We start from the raw sequence: 22,126 nt of genomic DNA on the forward strand, positions 1-22,126 counted from the left end.
ACAATCCAGATATAAAGGGAGACCCACCTATGCACGTCTAATGGTGCTCTTTCGAAAGCTTAAGTCGGTCATTGGCTAAAATTTGTTCCTACACACGAAGTTCAATAAGCAATTAGGCATGACGCTCACCCTTTCAGCTCATATGTAATGTAGCTCACAACTCATCGTAAACCCTACCCAGCTTTCTAAGCCGTAAGATTTGGGCTGTTACAAAAGGTATCAGAGTTAGACACTGGACGATGCATCAACTTTATCACTGTTCCCTGAAGGGGGTAGACACGAGGCAGTGTACCAATAAGGACGCTGGCCCCGAAGGAGGTGGATTTGGTGGTGGTCCCACATCGATTGGAGGAAGGAAAGAGTGCCAGAGAGGATGCTGGCCCCGAAGGGGGTGGATTGTGATGTACCACATTGGTTGGGGCCGAGAACAAACCACCCATTTATAAGGGTGTGGAAAAAATATTAATAAATGTACATTTTCGTTTTTTAAAAATAATTATTATGGGCATGAATGTTCAATTGAGAAAAAGCCAAGAAATGAAAGAAGTGAAATTGCAGAGAGGCGCACAGAACAGACATTGTTGTTAGCCGCACGCGCTTCGTTATCGGACACAGCCCCTTTCTTGCGGTGGTTCTCATTCTTCCTGCGGCCGAGAGACGCACCAGCAAATCCGCCCTCTATTTTATCGTTCTCAAAATCCAGTTCCCCAACTAATCTGTAGCGGATTCTTTATTCCCTTTCACAATCTTGTCCTAATTATTCGACCCGTCTCGCTCTTCTTCAGCAATGGCTGTCAATTCGTCGACCCATCTCGCATCTCCGCCGCTTCGTTCGCTGCCTCGTTCCTCCTTCGCTTTCTTTTCTCGCATCTTCTTGCACCCTGTTTCGCCCACTGGCTTCCCTAGGCGGAGCCTCGTCTCAGTTCGTGCTCAGGCGCCGACTCCCGATGGCTATGGATCCAAGCAGCCGCTCAGTTTGGGGGAATCTGGACCTGTATTCGAGTCCACTGGTTCACCGTCGTCGTCATCGGTTATTGATTTCCTTACATTGTGCCATCGGCTTAAGGTATCCACACAATTTGGTCACGTGACGCACATTCGCTAATGAGAAATTGGGGGAGTTTTTTTTTTTTTTTTTTTTTAATCCTTATTATAAAGAATTCGTTAACCTTTTGTTTTTGCCTGATTCTGTGAGATATCAAACGAACCACAATTAGAATTCATTTTCATGTTCTTTTCATTGTTGGCAGAGGAACTGGTATTTGTTTATGCGTGTTATGTGAGAAAAGTGTTGACCTGAAAATTATCTCTATTAGAGGTAATAATAACTTGGCTATTCTCTCTTCCTTGTAGACTACGAAGAGAAAGGGCTGGATCAATCATGGAATAAATGGTCCTGAATCAATTGCTGATCATATGTACCGCATGGCTTTGATGAGTTTGATAGCCGGTGATCTTCCAGGAGTGAATAGAGAAAGGTTGCACTTTTTCACCTGAGCCTTTAAAGATCTATTATGAAGCTCTTTCTATTGAACTTTGTTTCACCATGACCTTGTTGTCCTTTGATCAGGTGTATCAAGATAGCTCTTGTGCATGATATTGCTGAAGGTACTTTCTGACACAATTTCTTATCATTTCCAGAACTTAATTCTAGCAATTATGCAGATTCTCGTCGAGTAATGATAATGATATTGCTATTCAACTATTGGAGATAGACTTATTCTTATTCAGTTTGTTTTGAGTGGCATCCTGACTTAGTTTCTCCTTGTTAAGGTTCAATGTCGATCAGTAAAACTTGAGAGAAGTTTACGAGGGATTTCTTACGGAAGTGGGTCGATGAGGGGATGGGGATGGGTCTCATTTAGTGAGGTGGGATGTGGTGGCGGAGCCATTGGATCTTTGGGTGTCGGTATAGGCAATCTAATGGCATGAAATGAGCCATTGTATCTCTGTTTAACCATGGTGAGAGTCGGGGATTGAACCATCAACCTCTAGATGGTAGTTTGTGTCTTATCTACTGAGTTAGGTTGGGATTGACTATATGAGTTTTATATCTGATGCCTTTTTATGTTAAACCCCATTTTATAGTGCTTTATATTTGAGTCTGCTTTCCTTTTTTCATTCTAATTCTACATTGAAACTCGAGATACTTGTTTTTCAACCCTTTTTTTACCATTTAACGATGACTTGTATTACATAAAACAGATCGTTCAACTACTGTTTATCTCGAGGTTGCTGCTGTTTATTTATGACTTATATGGTGTCACTTTTGTACATATATTGCAACCAAATTTTGTGCTGTTTACTTTAAATCGTCTATTTCATGATCCTAAGTGAGTTAGACACGAAGAACACCACTTGTGACTGGATATAGGAGGAATGTACATGTTTTTTTTTCTCCTGAGTGATAATGGTTGATATTGTATTTGGACGATGATAGCTATTGTTGGAGATATTACGCCATCTGATGGTGTGCCGAAAGAAGAAAAGAGCAGAAGAGAGTCAGCAGCTTTAAATGAAATGTGCCAACTTCTTGGTGGAGGCATGAGAGGTACGAAAATATTCCTATGAGATTTGGGTTTGGTTAGTGGCCGGAAAGTATTGGCATTAAATTATGCTTCCTTGATCTTTTTGGACCTTTTTTTTAGCTGAAGAGATCAAAGAACTTTGGACCGAGTACGAAAACAATTCTTCATTGGAGGCTAATCTTGTGAAGGACTTCGATAAAGTATGTTGTTTGATCTCGATCTCGATCTCGATAAACTATCTGCAAATTGTATTTCATGTTGGTTCCATAAGCTTCTTTTTTCTTTCTAGTACGAATGTAAAGGTAAGCATTCGAACTTCCGACTTCGATCGAGGGAAGGAGTAAATGTGTTATGCTTATGTTAGTGGTTATGTCAGATTAAGAACACTCCTTTGCTGAATGTCGTGTATTTTGTAGGTTGAATTGATCCTTCAAGCATTTGAATATGAAATAGGTAACTCCAAAACCACGTTCTGGTTGCACTACAAACATTAGCTGATTGAAATTTGAGATTTGACATGAATTAATTACATTGGCAGAACATGGGAAGGCGCTGGATGAGTTCTTCCATTCAACCGCTGGTACATTCTCCTTGTTTTGCCCTTTTAAGTTGAACTATAAATTTATTCCATAAATTTTGATGATGTTCTTTTCCAGTCCCTTAACTTTAGAAAGTTTCAATGACACTATGAATACTGGTGTGCATTTTCCAGGAAAATTTCAGACTGATGTAGGAAAGAGTTGGGCAGCTGAGGTATTGTCCAGAAGGAATTCAAGATTGACAAACAGACATAATTGATGATCTTCTTTAGGTACTTCTTCCTTTATTGTTCATCCAACTCACAATACACAAGTTAAGAAAGTTGGAATTTGTGTATCTTAGAACAACACACTCTCCTGGTGATGCCTGCTGGGAGAAGTGGCTTTAGTTATTATTATCATCATCATATTTCTAAATTTAGGGTTCTTCGGTTAAATTATATATTTAATCGATACCTATTTGGTCTTTAATTTTGATTCGTTGGGAGAAGTGTAGCTAACTAGTTAAACTATACATCATTCATCAATAGATCAAAGGTTCGAATCCTCTCAACAAATTGTAGGCTCGATCAAGAATGTCAATAAGTCAAAAGGTTGATACAAGAACATCAATAAGTCGAACGTTGACTCAAAAATGTCAATCTCATGTCAATATAAGAATATAGGCCAAACCTAAGAAGATCAATAAGCCAAAGATTCACCCAAAGAAAATTGATGTGTGAAGCTGAAGATTGAAGCTTGAGAATAAGTAGTTTAGGTCTCAAGTCAAGTAAAATAATAAGAAAACGATAGATTACAAATTCAATTTGAGGTTACTTTATGAATCAAATTTTTCTACAAATCTCTAAAACTTTACACAAAATTTAGTATTATTTTAATGAATGAAATTCAAAATATTTGTAGCACATCTTCAACACGAGTATATTTTTATTCGATATGTTCCTATATAAAATTTCTAAAATATTGAAAACTCTACGTGAAAAACTTAAATGGATATATAATAATTTTGAATTGTTTAGAGAACATATTCTTAATTAATGTGTTCAAATCATAGCTCAACATCTACAGAGGTGATGAAGAAAAGTACCATTTTGTTTGTGTGATTCTAGAATCCAGACTTTGCTTAGATTTGGCAGTGTTGGTCCATGATACCCAAAAAGGAAAGACATTTTAGTTTTCGTTGGCCTTCAACTTCAACATTCCCATCTCATCTGTCAAAGCCTGTATGGATGCTATACAAAAAAAGTTAGATTTGAAGCTAAGCAATGATGCAAAGGAAAATTCCATTTTGCTACTTTCTTTGCTTCACCTTTCCTAATACCTCCCCTCATCCCAAATCCATTTTCAAGACAGGGAACTAACTCCTCAACAAGCAATGTCTTCCTCTTTTGATCATCTTCTTCTCCTCCATCATTTCCTTCCTTCCTTCAACCATTTTCCACCGCCATGGAAGATATGAACACCCTTGCCGCCGACTGCATTGTCATATGCTGTTGCTGCCAATGCCTGGCGTTGCATATCCTTCTCCTTCTGTTACTCAAGCTTCCCTGTAAACTCGTTCGAAAAACGAGAGACTTCGCCAAAAGAAGGCTAAGAATGAGAGAAAAAGAGGAAAAGATGGTAATGGAAGATGAGGTTAGAGGCATTAGTAATGGAAGTTGTATGAGAAGTGAAGAAGATGGGTTGGGTTTGAGTTGTTGTATGGAAGAGATTGAGAGGGTGATGCAGGATTTGCATGAGAAGGGAGAGTTTGGTTTTGGAAGCTTTTGGGGAAGAAAGGGTAACTCAGTTTCAGGTTCCTGCAGAGATGAAGAGCCATTTAATCCTACACATGTACAGTATCAATTAATTCAAGTACCTTCTACATGAGACGCCCTTTCTGTTTCTCCTTCTATATCCCTTCTTCATTTCCTGCTGTTTTTCTGCCAAAATTTACCAAAACATCAGAAATAACATAATCAGCAGAGAGAGGAAGAAAGAGCATAACTTAGTTAATAAAAAGTTCCTTTTGTTGTATGTGAGAGAGAGGGAGGGAGGGGCACAAACTCAGAGAAGCCTGTGTATCTATCAGCAAACAATTCTATTGAAATGAAATTAAAGAACAACAGGAAGGGCTGTGCTCATTATTGTGGCATAAATACATGATCTAAAGCTCATCTCTGAGCTGTCTATTATACAAAGTACGTGGAAAAGGGAAAAAAAAAAAAAAAAAAAACTCCTTCCTAAAAGAGGAAGCCAAGAATAACAATAATACAAGAAGCGCTTTCTATCATCGTATCATAAGGCAGGCTGATGCATCTGTACAAATCAGTTAATGTAGCAAACTTCCGAATTTAAACATACAGCAATCGATCACGGTCTCTGGGAATCAGCGTACTATGGTTTTTCTCTTCTTATTTTGGCTGCCAAACGAGCAGTGAAGCCGACAGTACTCGGTCTTATCGAGCTTTGCCTGACCATATTGACAAACTCGGGATCATCTATCTGACCCTGACCATCGTGCCTTATCCACTGTATTTTTTCATGGTACATGGGGAAGAAATTCATCTGCAATGCTGAGTATACAAAGAATGGAATGAGAGTAGAGATCACCACAAATATCAGCAGAACCCAATAAGACCCTGCAGGAGCAAGGGCTTCGAGGAACACGCGATATGCATTTGTCGAAATGCTGGCAGGGAAGGCTCCATATATCATCAGAAAAAGGTACCAGATAAAGATTGAAGCCCAGATGAAAATAACTTGTAACATTGTGAAGTAGCTAACAGAGAGTGCCATCTGCAAGTTGACAACCCAAACAACACACGACAGCATCGTCGCCCCGAGAATATCCCTCCCTACGGTCTTCCCCTCGGGGTTAAATGCTTGATGCTGCATTCCACTTGTGCAGAAAAAGAAAATGATCAACGCACTGCACAGACCATTAAACATCCAGCCGATTATCCGACGCCAGCTGAAGAGGACGTTCTGCACACCTTGTTGGTACAACATAGGAAACTGCCACATCAAATGTAAGGGTTTAGGATACATTGATCGCATCAAAACCATCTTTTAGAAGATAAGGTGAGATATAAGCTTAGTTGTAGTTTATTTCAGATTAATTTTATCAAATGGTGCTGAGGATTCATAAGTTTTTAATTTTTAATTATTTTGCAATGGTCATCTAGTTTGGTATATAATAAATACATGCATACAATATACCTAGGACTTAACGTCTCCCCACAAAACCAAGAAAAAAAATGACATATTGCCACATTATTACCTTAAGGCAGTATCTTGCAGATACGTCTTGGTCAAACACCCCAAGAGCCACAACGGGCAGAGCGGAGAACACGACATTGTAGAGAGACATAAACCAGTCGTTATATGCAGGTTGTGCAGAGAACGAAGTGTATGCCTCATATAAGAAAATCGTAAAACCAAATGTGAAGTTCTTGTAAAAAAAGTAGCATATCTGCCAAAAAGAAGAGCCAGCAAATAAGAGAAACGTTAGAAGAGAGATAAAATACTTTCAGAAGATAAAATTGACCAAGTATTTTTAAATATGAAATTTGGAGTATCCATCTTGGTGAATGGAATTACCATTGACGATAATCTCCTGTAACACCAATGTCCATGAACGAGGAGTAGACGCTCCAAATATCTGAACTGAGCGATTGCTATATCACTCGACATGACTGCCTGAAGTGATCGAATGTGACAAAAAGCAACAGAAAATGTTAGAAACAAAACAAAACAAAAGGCTAAGTTAAATAGCTCGGATATATATAGCATAATAAGTGGTTTCCATGCCTGCATTCCTTCGGCACCACTGATTCCAATACCAATATCTGCTTCTTGAAGCATTCCAACATCATTTGCACCATCACCAATTGCTAATGTTGTTTTTCCCGTTGTAAGTTTAACCAACTTGGTGACCTGAATTATTTTTTCCACATTGTTGAGATGATAAAACTTGAAAGGACGCTTTCAAACATCGAGATAGGGATCTAAACAATTACCATTGCCTTTTGCTTTGGAGATGAGCGACAGCAAATAACAGACGCACATCCAATGGCAAGCTCAAGGAATGCATTTTTCACATCATCCTCTAGAGCATAAGTAAGTGATTTCCCATCAATTATCAATGCATAAGCCTCAGAACTTCCACTTGAGGCAGTGAGCTGAGACCTTGCCCGAGTGATCTTGTGCACGATGCTTTCTTTTGATACCTAAAAGATAATCAGAAAAGTCCTATGAACATGCTGGCAATTTAACAAATTAAACTATGTAGAACCACATTTTGAAACTTCCTCTCAGTACCAACGCTACTGTTTCCTATATTTTTGGGATTTTTCCTTTTTAACAAAAACTGCAAATGGTATTGTCAAAATCTTAAAATGTGATTCAGAAGCCCCCAGTCCACCAGTTCAATGACTGCCATTAGACTCTTCAACCAGGATAATAAAATAATAACTAAATATTCATCCTGCATGTAATAAAAGGTCATGGGCTGTATATAGATTTACCTTAGTGATCATATCCTTCTCTCCCGTCCTTTCTAAGGCTTGAATTTCTGGTGTTTCCAGAGTTATAATAATCTGTTTCATCCCTTGACGAAGCAAACTACATGCAAAACTGCAAATTCCCAATCTTGGGTGAGTAAAATAATTGGTCACGAACATAAAGAAGGAAACTTCATTATCTAAACAGCCATACCCAATATTGATCGCAGTCTCCATCTTGTCGCCAGTCAAAACCCAGATCTTAATCCCAGCTTGAGCAAGTTTGTCTATGCATTCAGGGACCTAGTAAGCAGAGGAAATGCAGAAAAGTTCAACTTCAAGTCCAATGTTATCAACAATGAAGAAAGTAGGAGGCTTATAGAAGAGGGGCACATATTCGAATAAACCTAAGCATTCCACTCACCCCATTTTGAAGCTTGTCCTCAACTGCTGTGGAACCAAGAAGAATTAAATCCCTTTCAATGCGATCAGTTACTTTATCAATCAATGACTCCCTCTCTGCACTAACTGAATTCTTTGCTTCATAGAATTTCCTATCAAATTCCTTGTATTCCTCCTCATCAAGTTCACGATAAGCAAGTACCAATGTCCGTAAGCCTGCATCAGCATACTCATTGATATGCTCCTTCGTTTTCTCTTCAAATCTGCTAGCATTCTTGGCAAGCCTCTCAAACATGACACTGCATGGAGATCACATTATGATGATACAATGCAATTGAAGTAGATATAAGGACTTGAATGAAAATGGTATTGATCACAATTCACATACCTGTCAGCACCTTTGCATAGCAATAGTACTTTTCCATCTTCATCTCTTATTATGACAGACATTCTCTTCCGGGCGCTATTAAACTCCAAAACATTTAAAAGCTTGTATGTCCTGTGAAATTTAAGGTCAATAAGTAGAGCAATAGTCTTGCTAACGCCACTCTTCACATAGAAAGAGCGAGAAGAAAAATGCTGACCATCCCTAATTATCAATTCAAGCACATGTAAGATGCAGAAAACAATTAGGCAAGCAAGTTAATCCACATTTCATGCATGCACATTAAATGAAGTCCTATGCCAAAGCTAGACTAACCTTTCGACCTTACTTCCAGACCTAGGATCCAATTCACGAACTGATACACTTGTCTGTGTCCTCTGGTAGAATTCAAAACCAACTTCTCTGGCAGCAATTACAAATGCTGCTTCATCTGGTGATTCAGCTTCATATGAAATCTTTCCCGTGTTTTCATTGACATCGGGAATAGCTGTATGACAAGTTGCAAGGAGGCGGAAGAACTTCTGGATGACATCTGCATGAGGTTCCTTAACCCAGTTTCCGTTCATAATCCTTCTGTCCTTAAAATTAAAGCCTTTGACAGGGGGATTTGTATCTGTAGCATTCTCATTGTGCTTATAGACATTTCCATTGCCACTGCCATTAAGCACTGGCATACCATTTCTACCTTCCATAGCTCTCTCAGTTTCAGTGACACCACTGCCATAAGCTGTTCCAGCCACAGAACACTTGATAAACTCCATTGAGTTGCAGGTCAAAGTGCCAGTCTTGTCAGAGAGTATAGTGTCAACTTGACCAAGTTCCTCATTCAAATTGGAGGTGCGGGCGTGTGCTGGTTTGTCACCTTCTTCATAGTACATGTGAATGTCTTGATTGATGAAGATACTCTGAAGAACTTTGACAATTTCAATAGACACATACAAGGATATAGGGATAAAGTAGTTATACAACATCAGTGCCGTCAGAAAGTGAAAAATTGCAGCAGCTGGTGCATTTTTGGGATCAAAGTAAATAGTAGAGTCATCTGGTCGAAGATACCATCTCTTTGACCTCCCATTTTTCAGATCATCCTTAGTCATGACGCCAAAGACTATAGATCCAAGAAATGCCAGCACAAATAGAATGCCTAATAACAGATATATGATTTTATCCATCTTCTTCTCAACCTTGCTTCTTTTTGAAGGCGGATCAGTAGAATTTTGAATAACCTTTGAATCATGACCAGTAAAGACAACAGCCCCATATATATATTCTGTGTTTCGGAGTTTGGAGTCTCTCAGGAGAAGATTTTGTGGAGAAAGTGGATATTGTTGCTCTTCAAAGTCCATGCTCCCAACAAAGGTATAGAGATTTGCATTTGGGTCTTCACATTTGATTGTAGCCTTAAAGTCACGGAAGTTAGAATCCTCATTTGCAAATGCAGTTGCATCCAAGGCTTGCTTTACCTTTAGATTTGTTTCCCCATCAAGGTTCATCGTTTCTACATAACAGAATCCATCCTCATAGCAGGATGAAATCAACAGAAGGTCTGCTGGAAAGTATTGATCCTTTTCAACCTTCACTATATCTCCGACCCGCAAAGATTTCCATTCAGTATAATCAAAGACTCCACCACCTTGATGAACCTTAACCTTTCTATTATTGACCTCAATATCCTGGATAAACACGTCGTTCAAAAAATCAAGGAAGTGCAAAAGTTTGACAAAGAACAGCCTATTATTTATCATAGATTCATTGCAAACTGCGAACAACAAAATGATTCTTTAAATTTTATTTCCAACTTTTGATTTAAACTTAACAAATATTATTTCATACAACTGAAAATTCTAAAAGTAAGAACAAATATGAAAAATAAATAAGTGTCTGTTTCAATACTTTTTAAAATAAATGTCAATATCTTCATTGTATGTCACAACATTTATTATTTTACTTAAAGAAAACGTTGGAAGCTTCATCCATACAAAACAGTTTGAAGTAATTTTTTATTATGCACAAAGTTATAAGAAACTTGACCACATTTAATGAAGAAAATAGCCCATTTGACTAAAGCATGAGAAGAATTTGGAATTTCCTATCATAGATTTACATTTACTATATCAAAGTAGTTATAGCACCCTTAATATGGCCTCAACCTGAACTAAAATTTCCAGAAGAATTGATTAGATTAGTCATTGTCATAAAAAGAACTTTGCTTTAAAAAACTAGTTAGGATTAAAAAGGTTTTCTTAACATAAAGAAAAGAAAACTAGAGGACTCTGTTGTATTCAGCAGTATCTTTTTTATCCTTAAGAGATATTTACTTATCTTTTTAGCACATTATGCATAATAGACTAAAGAATATTTCCCAGAATATCAAAGTATCATCCTCTAGCTATCATTCTACATGAATAGTGATAGAATGGATAATATATACATACATGCTTCTATGTATATGGATATATATACATATATTATAAAATCAGAGAACAAGGGTTACCTGTGCCTTTCGTCGCCAATCTTCAATACCTTCTTTAACCATTGTCGCAATAATGACTGCAATAAGAGGGATAATTGCACTGACAGCACTATAAGGAGCAAGAGGGGTGAAGGCTAATATTCCAGCAATCAAGAAGTAAAAATTAGCCACCCTCCTGAACTGCTCAAACAGGGACTTGGGCAAAAAAGTGATGGGTGTATACTTTGTAGAGCTGATGGAGTTGTTAACATAATTACGCATTCCAGCCTCCAAACAATCCGGATCATTACAGTAAACCACCCGGGAGAACCCGGGCATCCCAATTTGTGAATGATCTTCATCTTTCAATGACGATTTTCCACAAGCAAATGAGTAGATCTTGCTTAGCCGCAGCTTCCTCTTCCGGTTTCCAGTCCTCATTTTCCCGAGAACCAACACAAAATCTAGTCAAACGCCAATACAGGGCACAACCACCACCACCAAGTGAAATTCCCCGAGTGTTCAAACTAAACCAACTTGAAACATATAAGTTCCTCCTAGGAAAAAAGAAGTTTGCAATGATAAATGGAAGCTTCTTTATGTCCAGCAGCAACACCCCAATAGCAGGAAAAACAAATATATCCCCAAAAGTGAAATTTCAAATCCCCGAAAACAGGAAAAGCAAAGTGGCAATGCACAGAGTCAAACCCAGAGAAACAGTTACAACACAAAAGCTCAAGCCAATCAATTGAAGAAAGATCTAAACAGAAAAACAAAACAAAACCCACTAAAATTCCGCATAAAAATCTGCACAAAAGCCAAGAAATGCAGGAAAATCGACGAGAGAAGGTGAACAAGAGTTGAAAGGAAAAAACAGGGAAGAAGCGGCAAAGTATAAGCAGAAGCCACCAAAGGAGAAAAATCAAACTCTCTTTTGCACCCTCGGATTGAAAAGAAGTAATCAAGTGAGGGAAATAAATAGGTAAACCAAACTAATAAATTAATAAACGCTCCAATCAAGCAATACAGGTATATATAATTAAAATGAAGGGCAAGAGATACCTTGAATGGTTGAACGAAGACTTTGATTCCATCTCTTCGATTTTTGACTTCCCAAGAGGGCTTAAATTAATCCGTACGCGTGAGGTCTACTCCCCGGTGCGACAATGTCAATGTCCGTCGTTTTCCGGAAGGCATTAACGGAGGAAGAGACCTAGAATTTGAATTTTGTAATATTAAATAGCAGCAGAAATTTGCAGCAACTTATTAAAACAATCTGTTCGTCTAAACAGACCGAACGAATCAAAGAATGGAGTGAGCTGAAGCGAAAATCTAGAAGGATAACGAACCTTCTTCAAAACTTCTGTTAATCAATGCTAATTTTGCTTTCGCGGGAAAAACACTTTTCGCTCGTGATGTTTCTTCAGAGCCATGCTAAGGGATAATCTTCTTCTATGAAAAAAGTATGAACACGACTCAATATTGTTCATTTCAGCATAGGTTCTTATACCTTTGCTTTTAATTCCTAAAAAATAATCATGAATTTTATAAATTCAGAATCATTCTCTAAATTCTCTATTTTTTTTTATTTTTTAAAAAATTCATAAATTAATATAAATATTCTTACTAATGAAAACTATAAAATCGTTAATAATTTATTTTAAAAAATTATAAATCTTTCTTTAATAAACTTTAATTTTTTTAATTTTTTTTTAAATATTCTTAATATTTTTTTAAAAAAATTAAAAATGATCTTACACTAAATATCTAAAACTTTCAATAATAGTGTAAATTTGTTGTACACAGAATTGAAATTTTAAAAATTTATTTGACATTAAAATTGACAATATTCCGATCTTGCTTGTTCAGAACGTACTGTCCATGGTTGCATATCCATTCCAAATCCTTTTACGGTCAGTAGGAGGGTGTATGATCATTCACTAAAATGGTGTCTACACCTACCAGGGCTAAAATGCTCCAAAATGCACAATAGGGGATATGACTCGTTGTCAATTTCTCCCCACTAATAGTTATATACGAGCCGTTGTTGTTACTCTCTTGCTTGCATATATAACACCTCTTTCCAAATCTCTCTCTCTCCCCTCGTTTTCTAAAACCTTCTTAAACCGAGGCCAAAGGCTTGAGCATACGTCGCTTGGCCGTAGGCAACATGGGAACGAATTAGCTTAACTCACTTGTTGCTGGAAAGTGAGTGTCGCACAATCGCAAGTCCGCTCCATCAAAAGTGCGATTATGACAAGTGGTACAATATATTAAATTCTAGTACAAAATTTAAAAGAAAAAAAGAAACAAAAAAATTACTTTCAAATAAAATAAATTGAAAGGAACCAAATATAAAAGTATTAAAGTGAAGAAAAATAACGTAGGATTTAAGTAAAAAATCAATATTTAGCTTGAAATTAGGCACATAATATTCTCAATTGAATTTTTTATTTTTTTTTTAAATAATAGGTTAAATTCAAAGCTAATAAATTTTTTAACTTTAAAATTTATATAATATGTTGTTTAATTTATATCTAAAATTCAGGAATATATTTTTCTAAAAATAAAATTGTAATTAAATAACTAAAAAACAAAAAAAAAAAAAGAAGGTAGCGGTGAAAGTACGGAGCACCGCAGCGCGTGATAGGAGTGGAAAGATACGCGCGACAGTGAATAAATTATAGGATATTATCGTATCATCAGGTGAAATTACTTTTAACATCTGGACCAAGTCCAAATTTGGAGGCTATGGTAAGTGGCACGTTCGTCTTTTTACTTGGTTTGTGAAGTCTTCCAATAACAGAAAAGTCAAAAGTCTACGGACCAATCATATATCCATAAAACTATTATTTTCCTATTTTCTAAAAAATAAGTCTTTTTCCTCGGATTTTTAAATTCCACAAATTATTTCCCTAATATTTATTTTTCTTTCAATAATCATATTTATGGTAATTATAATATTCGGAGAATATATTATAATAATTCATTATGAAATATATCTTAAATATTCGTAATCCGTTAATATTTTTTTTTTTATGATTTGATTAGTAGTATATTTTATTTTATTCTCAATATTTAATTAGTTTATATTTTTTTTATTCGTAAATATTAATTGGTAGCTTGTATCCTATTTAAACATTATAAATATCAATAAGAATACACCTCTTCTACTAACAAGAAATTATATAATTAATACAAATAAAAAGAATTGATTTTAAATTTAGAATTATTATTTTTTTTTTTTTGTTTGGATATTTGTTGGAAAGGGAAATTAAAATCCGGTTAAAATAGTAATTTAATTTGAATTTTTGGAAAATACAGCTATGCCCTTGCTTGGAATTATCAATGGTATCCCTTTTCAAAAAATAAAATTTCAAGGAAATTATGAGAAATATATTTTTTTTTATTTAAATCGTTGAACATAAAATATCATTTCTACTTTTATAAACAAATTTGAGTCGTTTTGGATGTGAAATAGTTGAACGAAGACCGGTATTATTTATTGGGTTCTGGTTGATTCACCAAGACAAGTCAAGAAAAGTAATAAAGAAAGAAAGCGGAATGATGACTCAAAATGAAGCACAACTAAGGGCGGTTCGCTTGAGTAGCTCAACCGCCCCTTAGCCCAGTGCTCATGACGCGCTACGGAACCTCCACCATGTCGGGGGATCAAACAGGGCATAACTAACGGCATAAGAGCCGACTCGGCGTCAGCGGCAGTAATCCTTATTTATTAAATACAATTTATAAAATAAATATTTAATTCACAATTATTGAGTTATAGCAGTTTAATACATCAAATTATATTATTTTAAGTTGATTTGATTTTTATTATTCATATTAATTTATTTAGTTTTTGAAATTGGTCAAAGAATGTATTCAAATTAGAGCATGAAGGAAGGAATTAATGATGATTAAAATAGGTAATCAATATCTTAATCATTCTTAATCTTTTATTTAAATTGTAATATTTTTAAATAACAATAATTTGGCGGAGTTTGGTTTATTAATAAATTATTTAGTTATGCAATTTATTATTACATTGGGCTTATGATATATATTTATGAACCTCTTTTATTAGGTTACTATTTGGGGAAAGCATAAAAATGAGAATACACCATCGAACAAGAAAATACGAGCATGAACGATGAAGATGTGACGATGGCATCATGCAATAATCAAAGATAAAGACACCATGCATGAGGAAGAGGACACGACCCTCCTAGCGTAGGTGAGCTCGTGTGCAGGTGTACTAGCCAGGACGGTGGGTCACGAAGGAGGTAGATTGTAAGATCCCACATCGGTTGAAGAGAGAAACGATGCATTCTTTATAAGGGTATGGAAACTTATTCCGAGCAAATTGGCTTAGAAGCGAAAGTGATTAAGTTTCGTATTTTAGCCCAATATATGTGTCAAATTCATCAAACTTGAGTGTTTCTTACAGTTTTTTTGAAAAAGATGGAAAGAAACTTAGGTTTTTCACATAATGATTTAAGTTTCTCTATGAGTGTCTTCTCGACAGGGTTGAGGTTGTGAGGTCTTAAAGACACGAGTAAATGTTTTTTTTTCTTCCACATTTTAAGGTTAGGACAATTTTCAGTGGATATGGTATGATACTAAAACAAAAAAAACAACTTTTCAAATCGAGTTAATGACCCTGTGTCAAAGGGGACCTATGAAATTTGACTCTAAAATGGCCCGAAAACGAAAGTGCTTAAGTTTCATATTTTAACCCAACATATGTGTTAAGTTCATCAAACGTTTTAAAACTTTGAGGGGAAACTCGAAAGGTAAAGCTTAAAGTGGACAATATCTTAACAGTGGGCTTAGGCCGTTACATCCAAATTGTTTGATCTCAAAGGAGAGAACTTATGTAATTTTACACGAGAAGAGATTATTTCTTGGATTCGTTCCGTCATATTAAAATCAAGAAATATAGACCCGCTCACCTCGACGATGCTTGCTCTCCTATCACAGGTGAGCTATATTAACAATTGTAGGTTGCCCCACTTACCTAATGTAACGATCTTTTGAAGATCAATAATAGCGCTTTCTTCGTGAATCACTTCAACTTAATGAAGCCAAAAACTCGAACTTGCTAAATTTAACACGTACCCGGTTAACATATATAGCTTTATTATGTATGATGTATCATGTCTAGAATTTTTCGATTCAGCGTTAATGAATACAATCACAACGGCATCAATAAGAACCGACCACCTTATTTCCATGGCGTATAACATTGTTAGCCATCAGCAAATCACAACGGCGTAACCAAAAACAGATAGTATATTCGAATCAAACCAGTCAGTTTAGATCAGTTCAGTTCGATTGGTTCAAATTTTCTAATCATTTTCTTTCGAGTTCATGAGAAGATCGAGATTAAATATAGTATGTAACATACAATTAGCACTAATCCAGTCTACAAGAACACAATGAACCAACTCTGTTCGTCCCCAAAAAGAAGAAAAAATCTCAGCAGCTTGACGAACATCAGTAAGGCTGTCCCATCTTCAAAGCAAGAAAAGCCAAAACCCTATACCCAACCAACATGAGCACCAAAGCAGCCACATCACCCCACGGATTCCCAATCCCCAAGCACTTAACAGCAGGAAAGTCCCCCACCTTGCAGTAACGCTGCACCCCAAACCCACAGGGGTACACCTCATTTACATTATACTGAATCCCCACCAGAACCCTGTAGCAGTAATGGCTGAAGGACGCATACTTAAGCCACGAGATAAATGGAGGAATGTGCTGAATGTAATACCCACCCGCCAGGAGAAACACCAGCATGGTAACGGACGCCAGTGTAGTAGCCTGCTTCACCTCCATCAGAATCGCGCCTAGGGCCAGGCCTAGACCCTGCGAAACCAGCACGTTTAGCAGAACACTCAAAAGGGTCAGCAGAAATGGGAGCAGTGATGGCTTCAAACCCCCCATCCAGTATGTCACTGTCACGAAAATGGTGGGAAGAACCAGCTCCATTGGCAAATCCCCTGCTGTTCTAGCCATGTAATATGAGGACAGACGGTACATCCCAGAGGAGCGCTCTTTGTTCAGCATTGGCCGCTCTTGTGGGAATGCGAAGATGGCGCTGAACAGTGGGAAGAACCCCCAGAAGATGGAGAAGAAGAAGATTAAACCAACCTGCAGGAGATATCATGTTTTCATATTCGTTAACTAATGAATGCGGTAAGAGAATTAAACTCTGTTCATTGGGTTGGTATAATACTTGATCCTGTATATGCGAAGGATCCGAATGCCACCATAAAAGCCCTGAAAGAAACGAAACCGACATAACTTGGAAAATCCTCAGCCCAGAATACGATTCGTGTCGCCTTTCTCTTAATCCCCTTTTCAGTAATATCCTAAACTGCTCCCACCAGCTCGTCGTCCATTGATTTTCTCTTCCTTCTGCAATTTTCCATGTTTATCCACTTCAATTTTCAATACCCATATCACAAAATCAATGGAAACACAAGACACTTACGTGGGGAATCCGTTCTTGAATCAACCGTGGAGATCTTCGTTTTGGCAAGAATCTCTGCTTTGATTTCAGGGTAAATGTTCTTTCTGAATGAAGCAATCAGAGAGTGTTTGATGGAATTTTGATCGTCTTGTGTGTCCAATCCGCCATGGAAATGGTCCACTTGATCTTCGCGAGCTGAATCTGGCGCTATGCCTGGAGGAATAATATTGTCAAAACAGAGTGAAATAATTCCGGAAAGCAGAGCTCAAATGTTCATACCATTGGCAAGATCGAGGAGAAAATCAGCTGGGTTCATGAGATTGAAGGGAGGAACATATCCAATGGACTCAAAATAACCCATGACTCGACCAGCGTCGCCGCTGTAAATAGGGCAGCCATCGGACAACACCAGCACCTTATCAAACATCCTATACAACCGACTCGAAGGCTGATGAATGGTCATAACCAGAGTCCGACCGCCACGAGCCAGTCCCCTCAAGGTAGCGACAATCCGCTGGGCCGTGGTGGAGTCCAACCCAGAAGTAGGCTCATCCAAGAAAAGCAAGCTGGGGTTCACAATCATCTCGTGACCAATACTAACCCGTTTCCTCTCCCCGCCAGAGATCCCCCGGAGAAGCCCCCCACCGATTATACTATTCCGGCAGCGAGTGAGACCGAGCTCCGCAATGATGATCTCCGCCTGCGCAACCTTGTCGTCTTGTGACAACTCCTTGGGCAGCCTGAGCATGGCGGCGTAGGTAAGAGTCTCAAGGACAGTGAGATGAGGGTAGAGAACATCGTCTTGGGAAACAAAGCCGATTTTGCGTTTAATGGAGCTGGAGAAGGGTTTGTCGTTATAGGTAACGGCGCCGGAGATTTTGCCAGGCAAGCGGGCAGCAAGGGCAGTTAGAAGAGTGGTTTTGCCGCTGCCGGAGGTTCCCAGCATTGCGAGAAGCTCCCCAGGGCGAACCACGCCGCTAACACCATTCAAAATGGTGCGTGTAGTATTGGGTTGGGAGTGATTCCTCCATAAACAGCCGCTGGTTTTAGTGGAATGGGTTTTGATGGTGTAGGAGATGTCTTCGAACTGCCCAAAAAGAACACACAGAAAAGGGATTTTGTTAGAACAAACAAAAAATGAATATGGGTTAGGTGGGTACTGCTACCATAAGCTACCTTGAGGGTAAGAGGGAAGAGGGAATGACGGAGAATGGAGAATGTGTCGGTGGCGGAGGGGACGGCGTGGATGAGGACGTCGGGGTGGGGATGGGAGGTTGGAGTGGTGGGGGCGGCGGCGGTTGTATCTTGTTCCGGTGGCATCATGATCGGAGAGAGGGAGAGATAGAGAGGTGTAACCTTGGATAACACGAAGAAGAAGGAGAGTGTGGAGAAGAGTTTATAAAGCGGGAGGGGGAAAGAAGATTGAAGACGGCGGTGAGGTGGCGGAGGAAGAGGAGGAGAGGGAAGCTAACTAAATTCATGGCTCTCCACCCTCCTCTTAAAAGTTGGGGAAGAAGCCCTACCCTACTCGAACCACTATCTTCACTAGTACGAGATCTTTCAAGAATTATGAAAATTTATGCTACGAGAGTAGTCAGGAGTGCATCGAGCTCACAGAGCAACAGGAGTTTAGAAAAGTCAAAGTATTTACAAAAGGTGCCGAAAGGAACTTAGTGCTTGTGAGACCGAGGGAAAGAAGTTTCATGAGTTTACAAGAGAGTCAATTCAATTCTCAATTGTTTTACCTCATTCAATCAGTTCATGAAACAGAGTCTTTGGTTCAGGAGCAAAGAGTCGTATAGAAATAAGGGAATGAAGTAATCTTAACTACTTTACCTTAATCGCGTTCTTGATGGCAACAGATTTGCGATTGTGCAGCACTCACTTCCCAAACGACAAGTGAGTTAAGCCAATTCGTTCTTACGTTGCCTCAACCAAGTGACGTATGCTTGAGCCTTTTGTCTGGGTAAAGAAAAATTTTCGAAAAAAGAGATTTTGAAAGAGAAGTAATATATGCAAGCAAGAGAATAACAACACCTGCTCCTAACAAAAAAAAAAAAAAAAAAAAATATATATATATATATATATATATATATATATATATATATATATATATATATATATATATATATATATATATATATATATATATATATATGCCGAGGTTTTGGTTTAATTATAAGAAATAAAAAAGATTAAATTAAATTAAAAGAAAATAAAGTGTAAATAATTAAATTAAAAAACAAAATATATGGTGGAGACTACCGACCACGTGTTGTATAAAAGGATGTCTTAAACAAATGGATTTGACGAGTGACGGCTTTTGTGGACAACTATGTTGTTTTCATCTTTCGCCACGTGTCCTTTTCTTTTTATTTTATATTATATTAAAATTAAAGTGCTTTTTTTTTTTTAATCTTGTAAATTTAATAAATTAAGGCTCCCTTAATAATCATTTTATTTTTAATTTTCTCTTTTTAAACTCTTTGTTTTGCTTTTTTTTTTATTTTTTAATATAATATATTTTTTAAAATTTTCATATAAAATAAAAACTAAAGGTATTAGTAATAATAAATAAATAAATAAATAAATAAAATGAACCAACTTATCTTAATTAAACTCCTAAAAGTTAGAAAGTTGCAAATCTACCCTAATTTATATTAAATATTATAAATTACACCCTAATTAAGGAAACAAAATTAAAAATATAAATAAGCCTAATTACTATAATAATTATAATTAATAGAAATATAAATTTAATATTATATGTATATATTAATGATATTTTGTTAATTTTATGGAAAATTTAGAATAAGGTTTATAATTAATTACAAAAGTGGTATTGATGCGGTAAGAGAAAATTGTTGAAATCCATTAATTAATTAAAGAGGAAAAATTCGCTTTAAAATGCACAAAGAAAAATAAAAAAAGAGAAAGATGGGAATCAAGAGAAAATTAAAAGAAAATTAAAAAAAAAAAAAAAAGAAATTGATGCGATATTCAAATCAGGGGAATGGACGGTTGTAATTGAACGATCCAAAGCGGCTGAGTTCATAATCACCGTCCACTTGGCACAGGAAAATGCTGTCTCATCGGCCAAAAACTCCAACATACACTTTGTAAAAGGTTAGCCTTTTTCTAAGGCATCTCTATCTTTAATTTTAATTAATTAATTAATTAATTTTACTTTTTTTAAAAATATTTCTGTTTTTTTTTTTTATAATTAAAAAAAAAAGAGAAAAAAAGAAAAAGGTGTCAAATTCTTATTTAATGGGCAATGGTGGATGGCTGAAAAATTGTGCCCATAATTTCAGCATTTTTTGAAGAATTTATGTTCTCATATTTGCTGGAACCCAACATTTGTTTGTTTCCTTCTTAAGTTTACCAATTTATATTCTTTTACTTTATACGTGTTATCCCGTTTTAACCTCCTTTCCGCTAGGATAGGGATAGAGAAGTCTTTTCGACCTACATCTCGTGAAATTTCTAAATTCAGTACCTAATAATCCCGACATTTCTTTACATCTCAGATATCCTGTGATGTCTGATATTTATTGGGGAGGAGAACAAACCACTATTTATAAGGGTGTGGAAACCTTCCCCAAAAGCATTGAGGACAAGCTTGAAAGGGAAAACCCAAAGACGACAATATCTGCTAGCGGTGGATCTGGGACGTTACAAATGGTATCAGAGCCAGAGACCGGACTCGCTGTTCCCCAAAGGAGGGTAGACACCAGTAAGGACGCTGGGCCCCAAAGGGGGGTGGATTTGGGGATGGTCCCACAACGAGGACGCTGGCCCCCAAAGGGGGGTGGACTGTGATGTCTCACATTGGTTGGGGAGGAGAACAAACCACCCTTTACAAGGGTGTGGAAACCTTCCCCTAGTAGACCTGTTTTACAAAGCCTTAAGGGCAAGCCCAAAGAGGCTATCAGTGAATCTGGGACGTTACATATCTGATCACGTTACCTACTTAAATGCCTATTATCCCCACATAGGCCAATATAGATCTTTCCACGTTCGATATGCTGTACTCACATGTTGTTTATTGATAGGCTATAGATTAGAGATTGAGTAAGCTAAACACGATTTTCTTTTTACCTTCTAAGATTATCTATTGGATTCGGGATTATATTAATTATATTAATTTTTTTTCATAATGCTAATATTAATTATAATTAATTACGAATTATTGTTCAAATTAATCAGAAAATACTATTTTTAGTATTTAATGTTGAAAATATGTAATTCTTAAAATGCCAAATCCTCATTTTTCAAAAGATTAAATACCTTTAAATATATTCTTGGTGAGTAAAAAAGATAAAATTTTCTAAAATTGAGATTTTTTTTAATTATAATAATTAAAAATAAATAAATAAAGAAATAAAAGCTTCAATTTTTGGCAACTTTGGTCGTGGGCATGCACCTAATAAAAAGATATGCCTTTATTCTATTCCCAACGCTATCTTTTTAAAATAATTTAACAAATATTATTTTTCATAATTTCTAGAATATCGTACTCATCGTATATCTGAAATTTTTATGATATTAATTTTTTTTAAAAAAAAAATTTACGTTAAGCTGTGTTCGAGTTAATAATAAATCTGTAAATAAATATTAGTCCGTAGAGATTTAGTATGAAATTTAATAAAAATCATAAAAGTCACGCCTTTTAAAGTTGATATTAGATTTTGACACGTGGTTTTATATATATATATATGTCCTTATGGTATCGGGTGACACTCAACTCACATTCAATATTATTTTAGCCTTAAATATTTTATTAAATCGAAGCTTTTCTTATTTTTTGAGTAACGATGATGATAATATTGGAAGCGTGTCACAACCGTAGAGTAGATTG

At 36.6% G+C, this 22,126-nt stretch overlaps 4 protein-coding genes across 6 annotated transcripts; 2 read left to right on the forward strand and 2 right to left on the reverse strand.

Annotated features, from left to right (window-relative positions):
- The first annotated feature begins 521 nt into the window (after positions 1–521).
- Positions 522–3,538, forward strand: LOC111809402 (Metal-dependent phosphohydrolase). Its single transcript, XM_023695853.2, has 8 exons — positions 522–1,066; positions 1,354–1,478; positions 1,571–1,608; positions 2,441–2,551; positions 2,649–2,728; positions 2,945–2,981; positions 3,067–3,108; positions 3,241–3,538. Exons 1-8 carry the CDS (start codon positions 788–790, stop codon positions 3,324–3,326), a joined length of 798 nt encoding a protein of 265 aa, XP_023551621.1. The 5' UTR covers positions 522–787; the 3' UTR covers positions 3,327–3,538.
- Positions 3,539–3,665: 127 nt separating this feature from the next.
- Positions 3,666–5,093, forward strand: LOC111809163 (uncharacterized). Its single transcript, XM_023695540.2, has one exon. It carries the CDS (start codon positions 4,514–4,516, stop codon positions 4,934–4,936), a length of 423 nt encoding a protein of 140 aa, XP_023551308.1. The 5' UTR covers positions 3,666–4,513; the 3' UTR covers positions 4,937–5,093.
- A 39-nt stretch (positions 5,094–5,132) lies between these two features.
- LOC111808015 (putative phospholipid-transporting ATPase 9) lies at positions 5,133–12,251 on the reverse strand. Of its 3 annotated transcripts, XM_023693770.2 has the most exons (13): positions 12,140–12,251; positions 11,853–12,003; positions 10,833–11,347; positions 8,654–10,011; positions 8,342–8,452; positions 7,976–8,252; positions 7,766–7,854; positions 7,576–7,684; positions 7,069–7,278; positions 6,860–6,985; positions 6,650–6,748; positions 6,330–6,521; positions 5,133–6,064 (listed from the first exon to the last, which is right to left on the reverse strand). In XM_023693770.2, exons 3-13 carry the CDS (start codon positions 11,229–11,231, stop codon positions 5,444–5,446), a joined length of 3,591 nt encoding a protein of 1,196 aa, XP_023549538.2. In that variant the 5' UTR covers positions 11,232–11,347; positions 11,853–12,003; positions 12,140–12,251; the 3' UTR covers positions 5,133–5,443. The 3 variants fall into 3 exon arrangements, with proteins under 3 accessions (XP_023549538.2, XP_086972879.1, XP_023549539.2); XM_087116753.1 differs by lacking the exon at positions 12,140–12,251 and having other exon boundaries at positions 11,853–12,045; XM_023693771.2 differs by lacking the exons at positions 11,853–12,003; positions 12,140–12,251 and having other exon boundaries at positions 10,833–11,794.
- Positions 12,252–15,995: 3,744 nt separating this feature from the next.
- Positions 15,996–18,954, reverse strand: LOC111807991 (ABC transporter G family member 21). Its single transcript, XM_023693742.2, has 5 exons — positions 18,442–18,954; positions 17,545–18,352; positions 17,287–17,478; positions 17,029–17,210; positions 15,996–16,943 (listed from the first exon to the last, which is right to left on the reverse strand). The coding sequence occupies exons 1-5, from the start codon at positions 18,586–18,588 to the stop codon at positions 16,287–16,289; spliced, it is 1,986 nt and encodes a 661-aa protein (XP_023549510.2). The 5' UTR covers positions 18,589–18,954; the 3' UTR covers positions 15,996–16,286.
- Between the last annotated feature and the right edge of the window lie 3,172 nt (positions 18,955–22,126).

The sequence above is a fragment of the Cucurbita pepo genome, chromosome 13 (genome assembly GCF_057944985.1).
Source record: "Cucurbita pepo subsp. pepo isolate OVF chromosome 13, ASM5794498v1, whole genome shotgun sequence".
Lineage (NCBI taxonomy): Eukaryota > Viridiplantae > Streptophyta > Magnoliopsida > Cucurbitales > Cucurbitaceae > Cucurbita > Cucurbita pepo.